This window comes from Spermophilus citellus, assembly GCF_964194105.1.
Source record: "Spermophilus citellus genome assembly, chromosome: 7".
In the NCBI taxonomy this organism is placed as follows: domain Eukaryota; kingdom Metazoa; phylum Chordata; class Mammalia; order Rodentia; family Sciuridae; genus Spermophilus; species Spermophilus citellus.
In genome coordinates, this window is record NC_138188.1 from 31,482,895 (window position 1) to 31,506,425 (window position 23,531).

General features: G+C 37.4%; 1 protein-coding gene across 1 annotated transcript in view; it reads right to left on the reverse strand.

Annotated features, from left to right (window-relative positions):
• Window positions 1-23,531, reverse strand: part of TOPBP1 (DNA topoisomerase II binding protein 1) — a 65,446-nt gene that overhangs the window by 17,924 nt on the left and 23,991 nt on the right. The window contains exons 11-16 of the mRNA XM_081300774.1: window positions 17,973-18,331; window positions 17,233-17,405; window positions 12,557-12,768; window positions 11,543-11,829; window positions 3,494-3,667; window positions 3,294-3,403 (exon numbers count right to left, since the gene is read on the reverse strand). Coding sequence (XP_081156900.1) covers window positions 3,294-3,403; window positions 3,494-3,667; window positions 11,543-11,829; window positions 12,557-12,768; window positions 17,233-17,405; window positions 17,973-18,331 — 1,315 coding nt within the window. The remainder of the gene's footprint in view (window positions 1-3,293; window positions 3,404-3,493; window positions 3,668-11,542; window positions 11,830-12,556; window positions 12,769-17,232; window positions 17,406-17,972; window positions 18,332-23,531) is intronic.

Genomic DNA, 23,531 nt, shown 5'->3' on the forward strand with positions numbered 1-23,531 from the left:
GTTGTCATAATATGTATCACTTTATAGTAGCCATAAAGGTATTTTCAAATTCATAAAATGTTGCAAAACATCCAAGTCTGTCTTCCAGTTGTTAGACTTCACTCTTCACTGTGCATTTGATATGCCTCACAACAGATGGTGTACTCTTCCTACTTCCCAAAAATCCTAAAACATTGGAGGAACACAGTAAAATAACTTGTCCAAGAACATTCAATAAGTGGTAGAGTCAGGTTTGACTTCAAAATCCTTGTTCTTAACTCTTGTGCCACACTAAAATCTCCTGATTCTCCTAATCTGGGAAAATCTACAAAACAGTCATCTTTCAAAAGCTTAAGTAAAACCGAAAGAGAAGAAAATACAAATTGGGTTTCTAAATACAATCACCAAAATAAATCCTTTTCATGGATGCTTGATATTTTCCATTTCCTAAATAAGAAATCTCTGAATCTTTTAAAATAGCCAAGTTAAGCAAATTAAGTAGTATTTCTCTCTAAATGATAAGCATCTCTCTTTCCTACTGATCACAGACACACATCTTCCCTAATTCAATTGTAAGTGCTCCTAGCAACAACCTCTAATTCTGCTGTAGTGGTAATTAATTATATATATTTAAAAATATTTAGCTGGGCATAATGGCATACAATTGTAATCTCAGCTACTTGGGAGGCTGAGGCTGGAGGCCAGCCTGGAAATTTAGCAAATTGTGTCTCAAAATAAAATTTTAAAAAGGGTTGGTGGCGGGGTGTGTAGCTTAGTGGTATAATGCTTGCCTATCATGGATAAGGACCACTATTTAATCACTAGTATGTCAGCAGAGGGAGAAACAGTAAAATAAAAATATCTAAATAAACTATCAAGATAATTCAGAAAAAACAGAATCAATCATCTTGGGTTTACCATTCAACTCCACTGTGATAATATAGAAACTACGAGTTTTAGTCCTCAGAGGCCCTTTAAGAAAGAACAAGTAGCTATAGATAGTTCCTATCATTTTTTTTTTTTTAAACAGGCCAGATGGTAAACACTTTACGCTCTACAGGCAAATGTCTTTTGCAACTACTCAACTCTTGCCTTGTTATGTGAAAGCAGTCAATGACCACTTACAAATGAACAGGCATTGCTATGCTTCAATGAAGCTTTACTACAAAAACCCAGATGATGGGTCACTGACCCTTGGTCTAGACCAGTATTTCCACTGACACTCATGCTATTTGTACTTGGGACCTGTCAGCAGGTGCTACTTTAAGAGGTATGAAGAAAAACTTTGGTTGTTACAATAATATATTCATATGCTGGAGGGTGCTAGTATTTTATGGGGGGTAAGGAACAGGGTGCAGGGATACTAGAATTCTGATGAACAGTTGCGTACACAATTATTCCATATTCTGTATGATTTGTAATGTCTCCACAAAAATCATATAGGCAAAATTAGTTGTTTATAATTAGATGAAATCTAGAATGTTTTATATATAAAAAGTTATGCTCTCTATATAAATAAGTTATTTTCTGCAGTTTTAACTAAAATTAATACAACTGAACAGTTAAATTCTGTTTAGGAATTTCAGCAATAAATTTTATCATTTTTTTAATACTGAGAGGGACTAACATTTCAAATCTTATAAAATAAAAATATATCAACAGGTGAACAACATAACAGATAATACAAATAATAAACAAGAAAGTTCTACTATTTCACAAGATGTATTAAATACTAAGAAGCTTATAACTATTACAGATAAATTAAAAAAAATTTTTTTTTAGTTGTAGGTGGACACAATACTTTTATTTATTTATTTTTACATGGTGCTGAGAATTGAACTCAGTGCCTCACACGTACTAGGCAAGTGCTCTACCATTGAGCTACAACTCCAAGCCCCTATTACAGGTAAATTTTATTTTTATATTCTCCTGACTTAATTCTTTATCAAATGGGAAACTAATTAAAAGAAGAAGATAAAACTAATAATCATATTCCTCAAATTATTTGTCATTTATAAAACCAACCACTACCCATGAGTGGATGAACACAAATGATCAACAAAGCCAGCACAACAGTAGCTGGGACAGTTAAGAGTCTCTTAGTCCCTGATACTCAGGTTATTTGTACTTGGGACCTGTCTCTAGCTTAAGACTTTTAGGTTGAAGGCACATCTGACAGCTTAGTCTCCAAATTCCTAAAAATGACACCAATTAGCCAGGCCTCAGCCCCAGCTACAGGGGTGACTGACACAGGAGGATCACTTGAGCCCAGAGTTTGAGGCAAGCCAGGACAACATAATAAGTCTCTCTGTTTTTTTGCATTGCTGGGTTTGAACCCAAGCCTCCTCCATGGTGGGCAAGCACTCCACAACTGAGGTACATGCCAGCCCAAGAACCTATCTCTTAAGAAGGAGAAAAAGATACAAGGGGGGGGGGGGGTACCAGGGATTGAACTCAGGGGCTCTTGACCACTGAACCAACCCTAACCCTATTTTGTATTTTATTTAGAGACAGGGTCTCACTGAGTTGCTGAGCGCCCAGTTGCTGAGGCTGGCTTTAAATTTGCAATCCTATTGCCTCATCCTCTGGAGCCGCTAGGATTACAGGTGTGCGCTACGAAGCCTGGCTTGAAAGTAGGAATTCTGGGCTGGGATTGTGGCTCAGTGGCAGAACACTTGCCTCCAATGTGTGAGGCACTGGGTTCGATCCTTAGCACCACATATAAATAAATAAAGGTATTGTGTCCAACTACAACTAAAAAATATATATATAAAAAAAGAAAGAAAGTAGGAATTCTTTTAAACTGTATTGATCATTCATGTATCCCAAGTTTCTATTACTATTATAAGTGACACAAAACAGGCTCTGAAAAATTTGTCTAATATCTCTAAAAAATATACATGGATGCTATCGTTTTTTCTACCCCTATGCCCCTCCTTCCCCTCCCTCCCTTTTCCCCTTTGCCCTATCTGGAGTTCATATCATTACCCTAAGTACACGTATGAAGACCTGAAGGATGTGACTCTATTTTGTGTACAACCAGAGATATGAGAAATTGTGCTCTATATGTACAATATGAATCATGATGCATCCTGTTGTCATATATAACAAATCAAAATTTAAAAATATATATACATGGAAGAATGAATTGATATGTGAGATAATATTTTCAAAAGATGTGGAAATTTGAAAGTCATTTTGTAAATGTGACTGAAAGGTGAAATAAACATTTTCTTGTAAATACTCATGATAACTTTTAGAATCCCTCATAAACACAGTCCATGTCATCACCAAAAACAAAGATGGGCAACTACCTGTAATCTGCTCCTAGGGAGGCAGCAATTCCATTTAGTTCATTCTGCTTCTTATTGAGCTTTTTACTAACATACACCACAACTTTGTGAAGGGGTTTTGGAGTGCCTTCCTATATGTAAAAGATAAAAGAAAATATCAGCCACTATTATTCTAAACATTTTAGTTGAAAACTTCTAGTTGATAAGAAAACTAAGTCTACCTTCTTTGATTGGGCATCCTTCAGTTGAGGGCTGGCAGAAAGAGCAACTGAATTGCGAGAACTATTTGCCAAAGCGAGTTTCAAGTTTCTGACAATGACTTCTGAGAGTGGTGTACTCAGTTTCCTTTTCTGTTGGCTGGGACCTCCTGGAGTTTCCAAGGCTGCAAGTGCATCCTACATATATACAGAAAAGGGAAAGTTAAAGAAGAAGAGAGAAGAAGAGAGAAAGGAAGAAAGAGCAAAGACAGAGAAAAAGGAGAAGAATAAAAAGAAAAACTAAGAAAAAAGGGAATTTTTCAAGTAAAATTAATTCACCAACACTGACATTCTCATGACCAAAGTGTGAGAATGTTTCCAAACATGCCTGACAGTACAGAACATAATCACATTTTTCTCTTTTTTCAGTAAGATGCAGTCTTATGTGTGGCCCGGTCTGGCCTCAAACTCCTGGACTCATGAGATCCTCCTGCTTCAGCCTTACATGTAGCTGGGTCTACAAGCACATGCCACCCACACCTGGCTTAGATTTTTCTTTTTTGCCAGTCTAATAGGTTACATAATTTTATCTGTATGCTTTAATTTTCACTCTTTATACTTACTAAGATTAAATATATTTATGCATGCATAATTTAATTTTTTGTGAGAACTATGTGCCCCATCATAGCCCATTTTTCTATTGGGTTGTTAGTCTTTTTAATATTCACATATATGAATACATTGTCACATTCCTTCATGTTCATTTATAAATGTATATATCTACTGTGATATACTTCCCACATATTCAGTCCCAATTCATCATTTATCAAATTTTGCCAACTGCAAAAATTTTTAATGCTGTCAAATTCATGTGAATCTTTTATTTCCTTTGGGGCATATGTTAATTATTTTTAAAAAAACTAACTCATGGTTCATTTTAGAATTATTATTATTATTATTATTATTATTATTTTAGTTGTAGTCGGACACAATGCCTTTTATTTATTTTTTTTTTATGTGGTGCTTAGGATTGAACCCAGTGCCTCACACATGCTAGGCAAGCACTCTACCACTGGGCCACAACCCCAGCCCTCATTTTAGAATTTTTATGGCTTCATTTCTTGCATTTAAATATCTGACCATCTAAAATTTATTCTGATGTAAAGTCTGGGCTTTAATCTCAATTGTGTTTTCAGATGGCTGCTCTCTGTCTGATTTGAGCACCATCTTTATCACATAATAAATTTTCTAATCAACAGGGCATAATCTTGTATATTTGTTTGAGTATTCATGTGACAATAACATGCTGCTTTAGTTACTACAATTTTATAGGTTTATAACCAGCAGCACCAATGGCTACCCTCAATCGTTCCTTTCAGATTTTTTTACACTATTTCTGCCTATGTTTTTAATAGGATCAACATTATTTCTATATAGTTTTAAAATATTTAATCTATATTCCAAAAACAATGATAAATCTTTCTAGATGGTAATTATAAAATTTTTTTCAGGAAATTTTAGAGGACTCTTTATACATAAAAGAAATTAGAGGCTCCCATACCATAAACACCTGGCTTCAGTACCTATGCCACCAACACTACTGCCCTCCTGGTATTTTCCTTGACCAAAGCACCGGATTTTGACCCCTCTCACCAACTCAAGGATGTGGCTCCACCAATTCCACCTTCTCTCATTTGCACCATCACCTGGCTCTCTACTAGATCAGTCACACTGGCATACGTAAGTTTCTTCTATATTAAACACAAAACAGTCTTTTAACAGTTCTTTGCCCTAGTAAATATAATCTCATTTCCTGGCCCCCCTTACAATGAAGACTTCTTAATGGCACAATTTATAGTCCATAACTCCATTTTTTTCCTTTGGAGACAGGATCTCCCAATCATATTGTTCAGGCTGGTCTTGAACTCCTAGGCTCCAGCATGCTCCCAACTAAACCTCCAGAGTGGGTGGGACTACTGGCATATTATATTACATCCCACTTCAATGTCTCCAGTTCTTAGAAACCCATGAGAGATTTCATACCTATCTACCATACCACCAAAATCTTTACTGTTGAGCTCATCATTGACCTTCATAATGCAAAAATCTAGTGATAAACTTTCTGTTCTTACCTTTCTTATTCTCTCAGTAGCATCAGATATAGTTAGTACTCTGATTCCCCACCAAACCCTGCCCGCTGTGTGCCTTCTCAGCTTTCTTTGCTGGTTTCTCTTCTAAGTTGAACACTTTGAGGTGTTCTTTCTTTCTTTGTCTTCTCCTAGTATATGTATATGTTTCTCTAGGCATATACTATTTTCATAGGGTTTGAAATATTATCTATGAATTCATCTTCCCAAATTTCTATCAAGTCCAGACCAACCTCAGGCTCTATATGGAATTGCCCTGAAAATAGTTCTTGGATATATACAAGTATCTCAAATTTCGGGTATCTAAATGTGAACTCAGAATATTTAGATGGCAGTTTCAACCTGTTTTACTCACTCAGTTGATAGGTAGCTCCATTCTTCTAAACTCTCAGACCAAAAATTTGAAGGAACCAAATTCTTTTTTTTTTTAATTTTTTTTTTATTGGTTGTTCAAAACATTACATAGTTCTTGATATATCATATTTCACACTTTGATTCAAGTGGGTTATGAACTCCCATTTTTACCCCGTATACAGATTGCAGAATCACATCAGTTGCACTTCCACTGATTTACATATTGACATACTCATGTCTGTTGTATTCTGCTGCCTTTCCTATCCTCTACTATCCCCCCTCCCCTCCCCTCCCCTCCCCTCTTCTCTCTCTACCCCCTCTACTGTAATTCATTTCTCCCCCTTGTATTATTTTTCCCTTTCCCCTCACTTCCTCTTGTATGTAATTTTGTATAACCCTGAGGGTCTCCTTCCATTTCCAAGCAATTTCCCTTCTCTCTCCCTTTCCCTCCCACCTCTCATCCCTGTTTAATGTTAGTCATCTTCTCATGCTCTTCTTCCCTACTCTGTTCTTAGTTACTCTCCTTATATCAAAGAAGACATTTGGCATTTGTTTTTTAGGGATTGGCTAGCTTCACTTAGCATAATCTGCTCTAATGCCATCCATTTCCCTCCAAATTCTATAATTTTGTCATTTTTTAATGCAGAGTAATACTCCATTGTGTATAAATGCCACATTTTTTTTATCCATTCGTCTATTGAAGGGCATCTAGGTTGCTTCCACAGTCTTGCTACTGTGAATTGTGCTGCTATGAACATCGATGTAGCAGTGTCCCTGTAACATGCTGTTTTTAGGTCTTTAGGGAATAGACCCAGAAGGGGAATAGCTGGGTCAAATGGTGTGAAGGAACCAAATTCTAAACATTTGAAAACCTATCACATCCTGGGAAGAACTGATTGAAATTAATTAATATGGAGACATATTCTTGTAACCAATAGACTTTGAAGATAAAAGAAAAATTCATATGGCTTCTAGGCAAAAAGATACATAGTCACTATTATAAGTGACACAAAACAGGTTCTGAAAATTTTGTCTAATATCTCTAAAGACACGATATGTAATTTTTTCAAAATGGATTTTGTTGACACATACAAAGCAAGACAGTAGTAGAGGAACATGTACAGGAAACTCCAGAAAAAGTTGCAAACCAAGAATGGTACATCCAAGCAAGCAATCTGTTGAAGAATTAAGGCTATAGCAGAATCTGTGAACACGCCGAACATAGAGAATATTGTGCACATGTGCTAATCTTGAGAGATCTACTAGAGAATGAACTTCATCCTACCAAAAGATGATGGAAGACTTCATAAAGGACAGTAAGCATTTCATATATTTGAATGTAGAATTAGGACCCAACAACCATGAGGTCCATGGGTTGAAGAACACATAAACACTTTATTTTCTGACAGAGTAGAAAAATGCAACAACAACAACAAAAAAAAGTAGAACAGAGCTAGGGGAAAAGAAGAATAAGATCACTGCTACAGAGGCAACAAGTGGGAGTCAAGACACAATTGAAAACCGACAAATAAGACAGCGCACGCCTAAGATCCCAGTAGCTTGGGAGGCTGAGGCAGAAGGATAGTGAGTTCAAAGCCAGCCTCAATAAAAGAGTGAGGCAGTAAGCAACTCAGTGAGATCCTGTCTCTAAATAAATTACAAAATAGGGCTGGGGATGGGGATGTGGCTTAGTGGTTGAGTGCCCAAATTCAATCCCCAGTACTCATCCCCCCCAAAACTGACAAATAATTAAAGAAAAGGGTGACTTAAGGGTACTTTATAAGGTATTAATATAAAAATAACCAGGAGAAGAAAAAATGATCTACCCTAAATACCAAAAGGAAAAATAGAGAGGTCATGCCAAGCAAAGACACATAATATGTATGCATAATCATAAATTACATCAAATTATGACAACTAAGATCAAGTTAGTCATCTTGAACATGAATAGGCTTAACTTACCTAATTAGAAGATTTTTAAATTGGCCATAAAGCAAAATCCAACTAAGTCAGAGGAGATATACTTAAAATGCAAGCAATCCAAAAAGGCTAAAAATTTAAAAATGCATATTTATTTATGAGGCAAATGTAAAAAGGGAACAGGGAATGAAATCCTAATATCAAAGTTGATTTCTATAATATTGAAAGGCACATTCCACATTCCAACTAACATAATTTATGAATTCTATGTATCAAAAAATACAGCAACTATTTATTTAAAACAAAACCAGGGGCCGGGATTATGGCTCATTGGTAGAGTTCTCGTCTAGCACATGCGAGGCCCTGGGTCAATCCTCAGCACCACATAAAAATAAAAACAAAATAAAGGTATTGTGTCCAACTACTTCTAAAAAATAATTTTTTTTAAATAAAAAAATTAAACAAAAACCAGATGAGATTCCAAAGAAACAAAAATATAAGAAACTTGAAAACATTTCTGTGTATGAAATGAACAAATAGGAAAGGAAATAAAAGATTTAAACAATATAATCAATAATTTAGCTCTCTGGATATATATGATATGTATCAAACACCGTATCTTTACATAGAGAATGTACCATCTTCTCAAAAATCCATCAAACACCAGAGCACAAATACCAGAGTAAGTTCTATGAAATAAAATATTACAAACACTACTCTGAACACAATGTAAAAGAACTAGCAATTAAGTAGGGGACAGTGGCACAAGCCTGTAACCCCAGTGACTAGGGAGGCTAAGGCAAGAGGATCGCAAGTTTAAGGAAAGCCTCAGCAACTTAGAGCTTGTCTCAAAAAAAAAAAATATAAAAGGGCTAGGGACATAGCTCAGTGACAAAGTATCCCTTAGTTCAATCCCCAGTACCACCCCCTCTCCCCAAAAAAAGATCAAGCAAAGTAAGTCCTTTCATCTGGAAATTAAAAGACTTTATATACATTCAAAATACTACATGTTAGTAGAATACATGTACTTTTTGTGCTATTTTAACTTCTGTAAAATTAGAAATTATTTCCAAGTAAAAAACTGGAAAACAAAACAATTGATGATATTAGGTATTTGCAAGAATGAGCTATACTGAATACCATCAATACCCCATTGGTGAAAGGATTATCTGGTAAAACCACTTTGGCAGTTTGTCATTTTCTACTAGAACTGAAATGTAGCCCAGCAACTTTACTTCTAGGTATATACCAAATAACACACACACACACATACATATACACACACACATACAAATGTTCACAATAACATCATTTTGCAAGATATTACAAATTATTATTTTGGAAAAACCTAGTAATCACCTACTCTTCATTACCAGTATGCTGGAAATGTAAATTGTGCATGGCCACACAATGGACTAAATAAACAAACTACAGCTACACCAACAGCATGGACAAATCTCCTAAATGGAGGATGAACAAAAACAATAAAACAGACTGAAAAGAATACATGCTACCATGCCATTTATTTAAAAGTGAAAACAAGCATAACACAACTATAGTGTGAAAAGCCAGGAATGCTACCTCTGGCAAGGAAGCAGCAGTGGGAAGGGAGCATGAGGAATGTTCTGCGGTGTTGTCAAGGGTGTGTATTTGAACATGGATGGAAACTTCCCCATTGTTAGCACTGGTATTTCATTTAGCAATACATTACTATGTATTTTGGATGTATATCAACTCAACAATTAAGTTTAAATAAGAGGTGGGTCTTTTGTTTTGCTGTCTGTGAGGACTGATAAATGTCCATTTTCTTGTTTGTGATCATTCCATAGGCCCTTTTTGTGTTTTGAGTCAATAATTCAATATATGTATTACATCAGTTTGGCAAAGCAATGCATGTAATCCATTTCTTTAGTTTATGTATCACCAAAAAAGGAAAAGAGGAAATACTGCTAAATAAACTATGGGTCTAAACAATGAAAACTCTTTTGTGTTTTGTACCATTTTAAGTCTATTTCAGAACTACAAAGCTTTTACTACAAGGAACCTATAAGAGAATTTTGATTATTTTCTTGCCTTCTAATATTATTTCATTTAGTCTTCAAAAAGTCTGTGAGCTGAGAGACTGTGGAGATTACCTGGATTCACTCCATTATTTTACAGGCAGGAATAATGAAGCCCCAAGAGGTTAATGTGCTGTAAAGGCAACAAGAGGCAAAGAAGAGACCTGACCTAGACCTCACAGTTCCCGAGACAGTAATTTCCCTCCATTTCTTAAGGTACAAGGAGAGTATAATCACAATTTACAACTTACAAAATATTACTTTAGAGGAGATTTCACATGAAAGCTTAAGATTTTAAGTCTGCTGTTAGACTTTTTTTTTCATGTGGATCATTGAAACTGATCCAAGATAAAGATATAAATTAGTTCGGAGAATATCATAAAATTTATTTATTTATTTATTTTTTAAAGAGAGAGTGAGAGAGGAGACAGAGAGAGAGAGAGAATTTTTAATATTTATTTTTTAGTTCTCGACGGACACAACATCTTTGTTGGTATGTGGTGCTGAGGATCGAACCCAGGCCGCACGCATGCCAGGTGAGCGCACTACCACTTGAGCCACATCCCAGCCCTATCATAAAATTTAAACTGTTCATGTTTGAAAAATAAATTCTCAAACATGAACAATCTACTTTGAAACACACTAAGCAAAAAATTATTAAAATGTAGCTTATTCATTCCTTTTGAACAAAACAGCAAGAGATGAATGAGTATAATATTTTGCAAAGCTTCCTGGATAAAAATCCATAAGGCCAGGCACGATGTCGCACACCTATGATCCCAGCGGCTCAGGAGGCTGAGTCAGGAGCATTTCGAGTTCAAAGCAGCCTCAGCAAAAAGTAAGGTACTAAGCAACTCACTGAGACCCTGTCTCTAAATAAAACACAAAATAGGGCTGGGGATGTGGCTCAGTGCAGAGTCCCTGGGTTCAATTCCTGGTACCTCCCCCACCCCACCCCCAAAAGAAACCATAGGCAATACTTTGAACAGCCACTTGAAAGGCCAAAACTACTAAAGGAAAAATGAAGAAAATTATCTTTGGAAAATAAAAAGAAACCATTTGAAAAGGTTACATTAGTCTTTGATTTCCAAATGAAGTTCTCAAAAAGAGAACCAGACTACCCTGTTCAGATCAAAGAAACAGACTTAGCTTTTCTCCTCTAAAGAAACCAGCTAAAAGGTGATACTGCAGACATTTGGAGAATCCAAGCCTTGGGTGCACTAGTGCACAATACACAAAGTAGCATATATTTACATTATTGTAGTTTATAAAAATCCTCTCATCATATTATTTCAATTGATCCTTAAAGTAAACCTGTGGATTCTCAGAGCAAGTGCTATTATCCTCATTGTATGAAAAGAAAAAATGAAACTCAGATAGGCTCAATGATCTGCCTGGAGCGAGAGATCTGAGACTTGAACCTGATGTCCTAGTTTCACCTCATGGCTCTATACCTGCCACCCAGGTATATATTAGGATTCAATACTATGTTCTGGAAAACTTACTACTGCAAACTTCAGAGGTGATATAGAATTTGGACCTTCACGAACTATAATACTGGTAACTTGGAGGCCACTTCCTTTACACCTTACCTTTACATCAAAGGAAGGCTTGAAGAGTTTGTCTTTGGACAGAAATTTTGATGGTGTGTCCAGGTGCAATGAGGGCTCCTTCTGCAGTGGCTGTTCTACTGCTGGTGAGGCTGAGAGCTGCCCAGCATGTTGTGAGATCACAGCATGGAAAGCTTTGCTCTGAAAGCGGTTCATATCCAGTGGTGTAATGGCTGTTCTTCTGTGAGTTTCCACATGTATACAAGGATATGTAGGAGTATCTGGATTTGGATTCTCCCCATTTGTTATTTTAGTTTCCAATCTTTGTTCTAGAAAAGATACAAATATGAGCTACCCAATATCCCTCTTTTTCCTCTAAAGAGGTACACCAGAAGTGATTCCTTTTTTCATGTTAAGACTCAGGTAGTTTACTTTCCAAAAAGCAAACCAGATGATGTAGTAAACCACATGAGTTAGACAGGCACACTAGTTGAAAACAAATAATTAATGAAAACAGATTTCTTATTTCATCTTGTTAGATATTAAAATGGTCTCAATAGCCCACTTGCCAAGAATATCAATGAGTTATCAAACCAGTGAGTGGTAGTATAAAAAGAAAATCCAAGTTACATGTACTCAAGTTTTGAGAAAGTCCTTAATGAAATTTTCATATGACCTAAACTCATTTTTGCCTCAGTTGTAAGTTTCCTGTATGTCTGGGTAAATAAACAATGGGTCTGAGAGGTACCCAAGCTGCCAATTTGTTCCTGAAGTTTGTCCAGGGATGCCGCCATGAAGAGGCTGTGTCCTCCCACCCCTGCCTCACTGCATCATTCTTCAACATGAAAAGTAGAAATGGTCTTCCTTAAAAGCAGCTTTGGAACATTCATATCCTAGAAACCATCAAGTTGAAAAATACACATATATGTGTGTACATATAAACACATGTATATATATACACACATGTACAAACACATATGTGCATATATATGTACATACAGAGAATAAAATAAAAGCATATATATGTATATATACAGAGAGAATAAAAGTATTAACCTTCTTCAGGTGAATTTTCAATCAGAAAGTGGCTTTCATCTGCTCTCTTTCCCATTCTAGCAGTCTCCAAAAGCCAAGCTATAGTGACTGCTGGCAAATTCCACTTCTTTGCAGCTTCATATTTAGAACCAACAGGCTCTTTTAATATAAGATGTGTACTGGCAAACATGCCTTTCTTTGCATTGGATTTGCGAACAAAGAATTCTTGAACACTGAAATTTATATTTAAAGAAAAGCAAATGGTCATACTCATAATAAGTCAGCAAACTAAGAACAAATCTCTAATACAACAGTATCGTTAAAGTTCATGTAGGTTTAAGAAAATACACACTGACTAAAGTTAGCCTTTTCTATTTTAAATTAAGCTAATTCCCTCACAAGTGCTAATTCTAGGATAAAAATGTACTATTACAATAATTAAAAACTTTTAAAAAATCATAAGCAAATTAGACTTTCAAAGGACAGAAAAATTACCTCCTTAGTCATTACCCACCCGTCCTTTCATTCTAAAAGGATACACAGAACAAATAACAGGAGCAAACTATTAATAACACTATTTCTTTTTCTTTTAAATATTTATTTTTTAGGTGTAGATGGACACAACACAATGCCTTTATTTTTATGTGTTGCTGAGGAACAAACCCGGGTCCCGCCCGTGCCAGGTGAGCACTCCACCACTAAGCCACAATCCTAGCCCCAATAACACTATTTATTTATATCCACTATAACTTCCCAAAGCATTTTTATACATAATCTCAATTGATTTTCTCCATATTTATCAATTAGCAATATTTTAGAGACATGGAAAAAAATAAGAATCTAAGCGAGTAGATCAAGATAATAAAATATTAAACAGGGAACAAGGGGAAGAAACAGAGGTCTATCATTTGAAATAGAAATGATTCGTTTTTTTTTCTGACCTGAATCTTTATGCTCTATTTATTGACTTTTAAGATTTTTTAATCTCCCAAATTTTTCCTAGTACTTTTATGGTTCTATTTTTTACTTTAACTCAGTGATCCATTATTTTGATGTGAAATATGGCTCCAAATTTATTGAATCCCATTTACTAAAGAAGTCATCTCTTCCTTAATAATTTGAATTTCACTTTTGTCATAAATTGCTAGTTATGTTAGATCTATTGCTAGTCTTGTTAATTCATTGAGATTTTTGCTACTTAGAACTACGCTGTTATTTAGTGAGATATTACAAAATATAGTTTAATAACTGTTAGGGCTAGCCCCAATTTTTCTATTTCAGAATTTTTTACTTTCTTGCTTACTCATCTTTTCATAAGATTTTTAGAATTAGTTTGCTTAGTGCCCTCCCTAATTAAAAAAAGAAAAAAAAAAAATATATATATATTGTTGGTAGTGCCCCCTTATCCAGTTTCAGTTACCTAGTCAATAGCAACCTGAACATATTACATGGAAAACTCCAGAAATTAACAATCCATACATTTTAAATTGTATACCATTTTGAAAGCATGATAAAATCTCATACTACCTCACTCTGTCCCACCCAGAGCATGAATCATCCCTTTGTCCAGCATCTGACCATTAGTCACTTAGCAGTCACATCAGTTACCAGATGAACTTCGGTGGAATTGCAATTATGTTCACATGTGAGAAACCACACTGACATAATCTTAATTACGATATGTTGTTATGTTTGTTCTATTTTCTTATTATTGTTCATCTCTTCCCTAAATCATACATTAACCTTAATCACAGATATTCTGTATAGGAAATAACAAAGGTCTTTGTACTATCATAGTTTTAGGCATTCATTGGGGATCCTGGAATGTTTCCCTCAAGGACAAGAGAGAATTACTGTACATTTATTGGGATCATATTAAATTTACACATTAGCATAGAAGATAACAGAAATCTCATGAATATTAGTCTTCCTTTCCAAGGACATGTAATCTTTCCTTACTATTCAAGACTATTTTGTTTCCCTCAAGGACATCTTATAAGTTTTCTGTAGCTCTTTCAAGTTTTATGTTAAACTTGCCTTTTTTTCCATTAGCTCTTCTGTTTGTTTATTTAAATAAAGGTCACTGATTTCTGTATATTAATTTTCTGCATAGCCATTTACTGAACTTTTCTTTGAGCACTGCTTTAGCTGTATCCAATGGAGTCTGTTGTCATGTTTGTTATTGTTATTTTCTGTAATCTCAGTTTTTAAAAAACACTTTTTATTGCTTAATTCAAATACAGATCATAGAAAAATATATATACATATATATACATACACAGCTCAATGAAATATTTTAAAGTACAAACCCTTAGATCCAGCATCCATGTCAGAAGACAGAATCTTGCAGTCTATCCCTGAATTTCTCCAGTGTGCCATACAACCCTCTTTCCTCACCTCTTAATAGTAGCCACTATTTGGACATTTATGATCATCACCTCTTTACCTTTCTTTAATCATATAAGAATCCTGAAACTGTACATTCAGTTTTTTATATCTTAGCTTACAGGATCCTCCCTTCTTTCTTCACCACTTAGTATATATTAGTTGAAGACACTGGAATCTTTATACTGTAAAGTTGTTCTCAAATCTAGATTTTGCTGATTTTTACTGTGGTACAGTTTAACATGTTACTCTCCTGTATTTCCTATAAATCAGCAGTTCAAGTGAGCAGCATTATCGGATTGAGGTTTGATTATTTTGACAAGACTACTTCAAGTTGCTTGTGCTTTCTTGACACATCAGGAGGCACATGTCTGGCTATCTCTTTGCTGAATAACTCTGGATGTCCAACGCATAGATTCTTTCATTCACTTGGGGTCATAATTCCATCATTCCTTCTCCATTTGTTGAGTATTTCTAAAAAAAGGAAACTTTGCCTTATCCACTCACATGTTCCCAATGTTGTCTGTACAGGAAAAGCAGGATAAATAGCTGATTCTTTCCCCTTGCCAGTTTTCGGAACAAAGGGCTGCTTCCCTAGCATTTTAAAGAGGTGATCAATTACCTTAGATTCTTTAGTACCATTATGAAGCCACGCATGCATTCTCTACATGCTATTATCTTTAATGATACTTACATAATCCTATTTTGGTCAATGGAGATACTCTGAATATTATCCTTCTTGTTATCTTTAATAATGTTTTTGCTATCTGAATGAAAAAAATGTTCTAGATTTATACACACATTTTTTTCTCCCAGATCTGGAGTTAACCATTTCTCCAAGCTTTCTTTTAGTGGGGAAATAGCACTTTAAGATTACAATCAAGTCAGGTGCAGTGGGACATGCCTGTGATCACCACGGGGGGTGGGGGGGACACGACACGGACACACGTAACCACCAAGCCATATCACTAGCCCTTTTTTTTTTTTTGTATTTTATTTAGAGTAGGGGTCTCACTGAGTTGATAACTGCCTCACTAATTTGCTAAAACTGGCTTTGAACTTGGGATTCTTCTATCTCAGCATCCTGAGTTGCTGGGATTACAGGTGTGTCCCACTGCACCCAGCTCAATTTTCTATTTTTGCTATTCACTTCTACTTTTTCTTTGCACTGTGATAAGAAAATGCAGTCTGTAGTCTTCCTACTTTAGGGAATTTACTGAGGCAATGATGTGGTAAATCTGTCTTACAAGCAATATTCACAAGTGCTCCACGGGACTTACAGGTATGTTCAATACTCAAAGCAATGGACAGAAAAGTTTCAATTAACATAATTAAGACCAATATTCAAAATGTCAATTTTGTTCTTACATGCTATGTTCATGGTAGATATATAATTAACTATGCTATTTAAGTCTATGTCTTTCCTCATATCGTCTATTTGACATGTCATGAAGTAAAACATGAGAATTAAAGACTATAAATGTTTCTGTTAATTCCACCTCAAGCTTCCTGTTGGTTCTGTCTTATGATTAATGATGCTCCATACATTTTATCTTTAGTGTCAATAGCACTGTTTACTTACAGTGCTCTTCTTTTTTCTTGTTTAATGCATTCTGATTTGAATTTGAACCTGTCTGATTGTAAAATTGCCACTCCCTTCTCCTCCTTTTGTTTGAATTTCTGTACCTTTGCTTGTCATCTCCCCCCAACCAAAGTCTGAATCAGTTTGCTTTAGATGTCTTTAGAAGTATAGTTGCCTTATGATCTAATAAAATAGTGTTCTTCTTTTAACATAAAGTTTAGTTAATTTACATTTACTGATAAAATGGTTTGGTATTTCTATTTTAAACAATCATCATCTAATGATCAATTAGGGATTGGGCTAATATGGATTTTGGAAGTAACTTAAATTCATTTCTTGTCCCTCTAAGTACTCATTACTCCTGCTTACCATTTGCATTTCTGGCTGAAAAGACAAATGTACTGAAAAAAATAATAAATCACCCATATGACACATGGAAAGGTGTATAATGCTTAGACAAGGACTACTCAATAATGGCCCATGAATCAGTCTTAAATATTCCCTTTCTTGGTGGCTAAGTAAAGAAAGCATTAATGCCTATAGTCTTAAAACAGGTTTGCCAAACACCCATCAAGTACCATCTCCACCTTGAGCCATCACAAAGATACACCACCCACCCCACAAATGCAGCAAAAATGCCTGGCCAAATTTTAATTAGAATGCCTTCCAGTAAGTCAAAACAAATGACAAGATATACCACGACAGCAGTTACACTGAAAATGTTACATACCTTGCTCCAAGGTGATTTGCTAAGAATATCAAAGAATCTTTTTCTGCTCCAACACACTGGCTGAATGAAATAACACAATCTTCTAAAGGAGTCACTCCTGACATTACTGGGACTGGTGTGAAGAGAGGATTTGACCTTGGATCAATTAAAGTCTGATAGTCTATACAAGTAACCTTTTAAGACAAGAGAAACAAGAAAAACAACCTGAAATAAGAAACCAGTGGTTAACACTGGTTCAGTTATAGCAGCAGTAATTTTAGTTTATACACAAAAAATTTTACTTTAATACAAACCTGGATATGTTCATTCTCAATTCATTTCAAATACCATTTAAAGAAATTTAGACATCAATTAATCATATTCAAATACCTAAAATCAATAAGATTTATTATTGGAGTTACTGAAAGTTGCCTTAAATAGCCTTCCTTCACATTAGAATTCTCTTAATTCTAGAGAAGTTTAGAAAGTGCATGTCAGGCTCTGGTTGTTAAGAAAAGATAAACTGTATGAGAGAGCTAACCAGGAGTGTCCTCCTGTGAAGCAATGTTGTTACTGAGGCGCTAGAACAGTAACCTCTACTCTACCAGAATTAGAACCAAGACACTTGCATATTTTCCTATTTTACAATTTCCCCTGGCTAAAAGCAACATTCAGACAGTAGTCAAAACTAAGTGCTTTAAGAATAAATAGCATTCAAATATCCTTCAATATCATGTTTCAGCTGTGAAGTGTTTTCTTACCAGCCATGTATTTGTGACCACTTCTCCCACAGTTGCTTCTACTTTACATCCCAGCAGAGGAACCACAGCATAATCAGCCACAATTCTGCTCGGAAGGGATACAATCTTTCCAGCATGTTCTCTTATGATATTTCCAATATTACATTCATTTTCACTACTAAAACCCAAAACAAGGAAACTTTTTTGGCTAAATAAGCCTTCTTCGGTAATCGTAGAATTGTCAGGGAGGCAATGAGTGACAGAAGACTGGTTTTCTTCTTGCAGAGAAGTGTGAGTAGAATCATTAAAGGGCTCAACATGAGTAGAACCATTACAGGGCCCAACTGCAGACTCTGCAGCTTCCGTCATTTTAGCTTCAACTAGAAGAGAAAAAGATAATTTATCTTATAGTCACAGCTTACTTCCTAGCAAGGATATTAATGTTACATGGAGTCTGATAATTCTGACACATAGAAAACTCAGGCTTAAATGTACATAATGAAGAAGGGATATGTACCCACCCCATCTTCCAGGTTACCAAGAATGTTACCAGCATCATTATCTTCCATCAGGAAGGACAAAAGCAATCACATTTATTTTAAGTATTCCTATAGCACTAGAATCGTGAATTAACTGAAAATTATGACACTCCAATAGGCCTGCCTTGGTTCCCAAACTGGTTTAGGTAATTTACAACGGAATTGAGAAAATATTTAGAGAAAAGCAAAATTCACAAATCTTAGAGGTCTGTCAAGCACTTAACATGGTTACAATTTTTTTTTAAATTCTTAAAATGTTACCTATTGAACTTGAAGCACATGTACAAATTTCTTAAAGAGAATAAGTGATCAAGGACTCAAGTAAATGACCTCAACTATTTCATTTTAAGATAAAGTTGACTGATGAGTAGTAGAAAAAAAATACACCTATATAAAAACATATCAGGCTGGGGTTGTGGTTCAATGGTAGAGCACTTCCCAAGGACATGTGAGGCACTGTGTTCGATCCTCAGAACCACATAATAAATAAATAAATAAAATAGAGTTATTGCGTTCATCTACATATAAAAGACTATTTTAAAAACCCATAAATGTCACTAATTAAAATATACAGTCCCTAATATGTAAAAAAATTGTCAAATTCAGGCTCAAACTACAAGAAATAATAATTTGGTATGTTTTGGAAATCTTTAACTTGTGCCACATTGGAAAGTAACACTCTTCAGAGAGAAGGTTTGCTCTGACAAGCTGGAAGTTTGTCAAGGACTCATTCTGTATTTATACAGGTGCTGTATTGCCTGTTGTACATGCTCACACAATGCTAACTGTACAGGTAATACTTTCAGTAGATGCCCTTTCTTCTAACAGAATCTCAGGGTTCAAAGAGGTTATATGGCTTTCAGTTATACAGTGGCATATGAACCAAATATGACTCTAGAGTCCTAACATTATTAATAACACCTCCTTCCTTTACCTCTACTTTTTCTTTCTTTCTTTCTTTTTTTTTTTTTTTTTTTTTTTTTTTTTGGTGTGGTACTGGGGATTAAACCCAGGGCCTCACACATTCTAAGCAAGTGCTCTACCATCAAGTTATATCCTCAGTCCAAGGTCTGTTTTTTAAGAGTTAAAAGGTAAACAGCTTATTTTTTTTTATTTTTAATTTTTTTTTTAGTTGTAGTTGGACACAATACCTTTATTTTTTATTTATTTTTGTGTGGTGCTGAGGATTGAACCCAGGACCCTGCATGTGCTAGGCAAGCCCGCTACTGCTGAGCCACAGACCCAGCCCAAAACAGCTTTTTTTTTTTTTGGAGAGAGTTTTTGTTTTGTTTTAAAGAGAGATATTTTTTTTATTGTTCAAAACATTACAATGCTCTTGACATATCATATTTCATACATTTGATTCAAGTGGATTAGGAACTCCCATTTTTACCACATGTACAGATTGCAGGATCACACTGGTTACACACTCACATTTATACATACTGCCATACTAGTGTCTGTTATATTTTGCTGCCTTTCCTATCCCCTACTATTCCCCTCCCCTCCCCTCGAGAGTTTTTAAATATTTATTTATTAGTTTTCGGTGGACACAACATCGTTATTTTTATGTGGTACTGAGGATCGAACCCAGCTCCCTGCGCATGCCAGGAGAGCTCGTTACCACTTGAGCCACACCCCCCAGCCCCCAACAGCTTGTTTTAAATGTAAAATCAATTCTTTTTGCAATTACAACAAATTTTGAAATCACATATAGGAAAAAATAACAGCTTTGTTTGATGTCTATATATAGCTGATGATATGGGACAAAGGAAGAAAACTAATGGAGTTTTAATCTACTACTAAAAATATAAACCAGGGGATACCGAAGATGGCGGCGAAGGGAGTGCATCACCCCAGTGCGCCGTGTCACTGTGCGGGAGAAAGACGAGGTGAAACAGCTGAAGGCTATCTTGTTGGGAATTTCCAGTGAAATTGAGGTGCTCCAGAATCTAGTGGACGGATTTCCATCGCGCGAGGTTCGGCTGCGGGGGCTCGGATGCAGGCGATTTCTCCGCACGGAGGGTCACGCCCCACAACTGGAGTCTGCGGCGCGCGCTGGGAAGCGGCGAGGTGCCGGAGCAGGGGTGCAGCAATGCGGATTCTGGGGGCTCCTGCCAGTGGTGCAATGGCCGTGCTTAGTGCTGAGTTCCGGCTTTGAGACAGAGGAGAGAAGCGGTCCAGTTCGGTTCTTGACACCGGTCGGACCACGGAGGAGGACAGCAGCCGCCATCTTGGAGAGCTGATGTAATCATCCCTGTTTTCTACTGATCTCAGCTCATTCAGCTATGGAACAGGTGATTTCAGGCTGGTATTTGCCTGCGTCTCGCAGACAGATCGCTCAGGCTCGGGGCTGGAGAACCAGTGGAGAATACTCCTAGGGGCTCGCTCCTGGCTTTGAGCGGCCGGATTCTGGTTCCCCGGGCTGCTTAGGCCCAGGGCTGGGGAACCTGCGGAGACTGCGGGTTGAGGCCAGCTCCAAGTGGAGCGTGCGCTGAGCTCGGGGCGGCTGGGTTCTGACTCCCGGAACAGTTTTGGCCCGGGGCTGGGGAGCCCGCGGGGACAGAGTCTTTGAGCCTGCTCCCAGCAGAGTGTGCACTGAGCTAGGAGAGCTTGGAGCGGCCGGGCTCTGGCTCCCGGAGTTGCTTTGGCCTGGGGCAGGGGAACCCGCGGGGGTCGCTCCTTGGAGCCTGCTCCTAGCAGAGCGTGAGCCGGGATCGGAGAGGCCGGGTTCTGGCTCCCGAAGCTGCTTTGGCCCAGGGTTGGGGAACCTGCGGTGACTGCTTCTCGGTCCGGGTCCTGCTGGGTGCTGTGGGGGCCAGGGGGGCAGAGTGGAGCTGCCGCCTGCGCCCAGAGCAGGCCAAGTGACCCGCCGGCGTGGTATCACGACACCCCAACTGCAGCTGGGGCCGAAGAAAGTAGCCGCCCACACCTAGAACAGGACCAGCGACCCGATGGCGTGGTAGCCAAGTCACCCCATTTGGAGTAGGGGCTGTGCAGAGCCGCCGTCTGAGCCTGCAATGTAGGCAGACCTGCGTCCCACTGGCAGGACAGGCCTGGTAGCCTGCCAGCGTGGTGGACACGTAGCATCGAGGCAGTCACGTCACACTGGTTGGAGCAGGGATGGAACAGAGCCGCCACCCGTGTCCGGAAAAGGCCCAGCACCCAGCGACCCGTTGGAGAGGCAGTCAGGTACCCCCATTGGGAGTGGGGGCTGAGCAGAACTGCCGCCCGAGCCCGCAAGGTACACAGACCTGCGACCCACCGGCGGAACAGGCCTAGAGGCCTGCCAGCGTGGTAGACACGTCACATAAATTGGAGTAGGGGCCGAGCAGAGCCGCTGCCCACATCGGGATCAGGACCAACGACCCGAGGGCGTGGTAGTTACGTCACCACAATTGGCATGCGGACAGAGCAGAGCCGCCACCCGCGCCTGCAGGGTGGGCAGACCTGCGACCGACCAGAGTGGTAGACAGAACACCCTAATTAGAGGAGGAGCACAGCCACTACCCGCCCTGCAAGGGAGATTTTCCAACTATACAAGAGCAATATAAATAAATAGGGGGAAAATTTCAAAAACACAACAGTTTCACCAAGCAGAAAGAAACGCGAGCAGTATGAAAAGACAAGGAAACAAAGGACCACAAGCAATGCAGGTCAACTCAACTTTAGAAGAGGTAATAGCTGCAACAGATGGAATGTCAGATAAAGAGTTCAGGATATACATGCTTCAGATGATCTGGAGTCTCAAGGAAGACATGAGACAGTAAAATCAGACAATGAAAGATCACTTTGACAAGGAACTACAGAAACAAATCCAGGAAGTAAAAGATCAATTACACAGGGAGATAGAGGTAATAAAAAACAAACAAATAGAAATCCTAGAAATGCAGGAAGCAATAAACCAACTTAAAAACTCAATTGAGAATACTACCAGCAGAGTAGATCACTTAGAAGATAGAACATCAGACAATGAAGACAAAGTATTTCAACTTGAAAAGAACATAGACAGCTCAGCAAGACTGCTAAGAAACCATGAGCAGAACATCCAAGAAATATGGGATAACATTAAAAGACCAAACTTAAGAGTCATTGGGATACAGGAAGGCACAGAGCTCCAAACCAAAGGAATAAACAATCTATTCAATGAAATAATACGAGAAAACTTCCCAGACTTGAAGAATGAGACAGAATCCCAAATCCTAGAAGCCTACAGGACGCCGAATGTGCAAAATCATAAGAGATCCACACCTAGACACATTATAATGAAGATGCCCAACATACAGAATAAGGAGAGAATTTTAAAAGCTACAAGAGAAAGGAAGCAGATTACATTTAGGGGTAAACCAATCAGGGTAACAGCTGATCTTTCAACACAGACTCTGAAAGCTAGAAGATCCTGGAATAACATATTTCAAACACTGAAAGAAAATGGGTTCCAACCAAGAATCGTGTATCCGGCGAAATTAAGCTTCAGGATGGAAGATGAAATTAAAACCTTCCACGATAAACAAAAGTTAAAAGAATTTGCAGCTAGAAAACCATCTCTTCAAAAAATCCTTGGCAAAACATTACAGGAAGAGGAAATGGAAAATAACAATGAAAACCAACAGTGGGAGGTAGGACAGTAAAGGGGGGAAAGTAATCAAAGAGGAAAACAAATCAGGTTTAGTAACATTAATAAACAAATATGGCTGGAAGAACAAACCATATCTCAATAATAACCCTAAATGTTAATGGCTTAAACTCACAAGACCCAACAATATGCTGCCTACAGGAGACGCATTTGATAGGAAAAGATATACATAGACTGAAGGTGAAAGGTTGGGAAAAATCATACCACTCATATGGACTGCGGAAACAAGCAGGAGTGTCCATACTCATATCTAATAAAATAGATTTCAAGCCAAAGTTAATCAAAAGGGATAAAGAGGGACACTGCATACTGCTCAAGGGAACCATACACCAACAAGACATAACAATCATAGATATATATGCCCCAAACAATGGTGCAGCTATGTTCGTCAAGCAAACTCTTCTC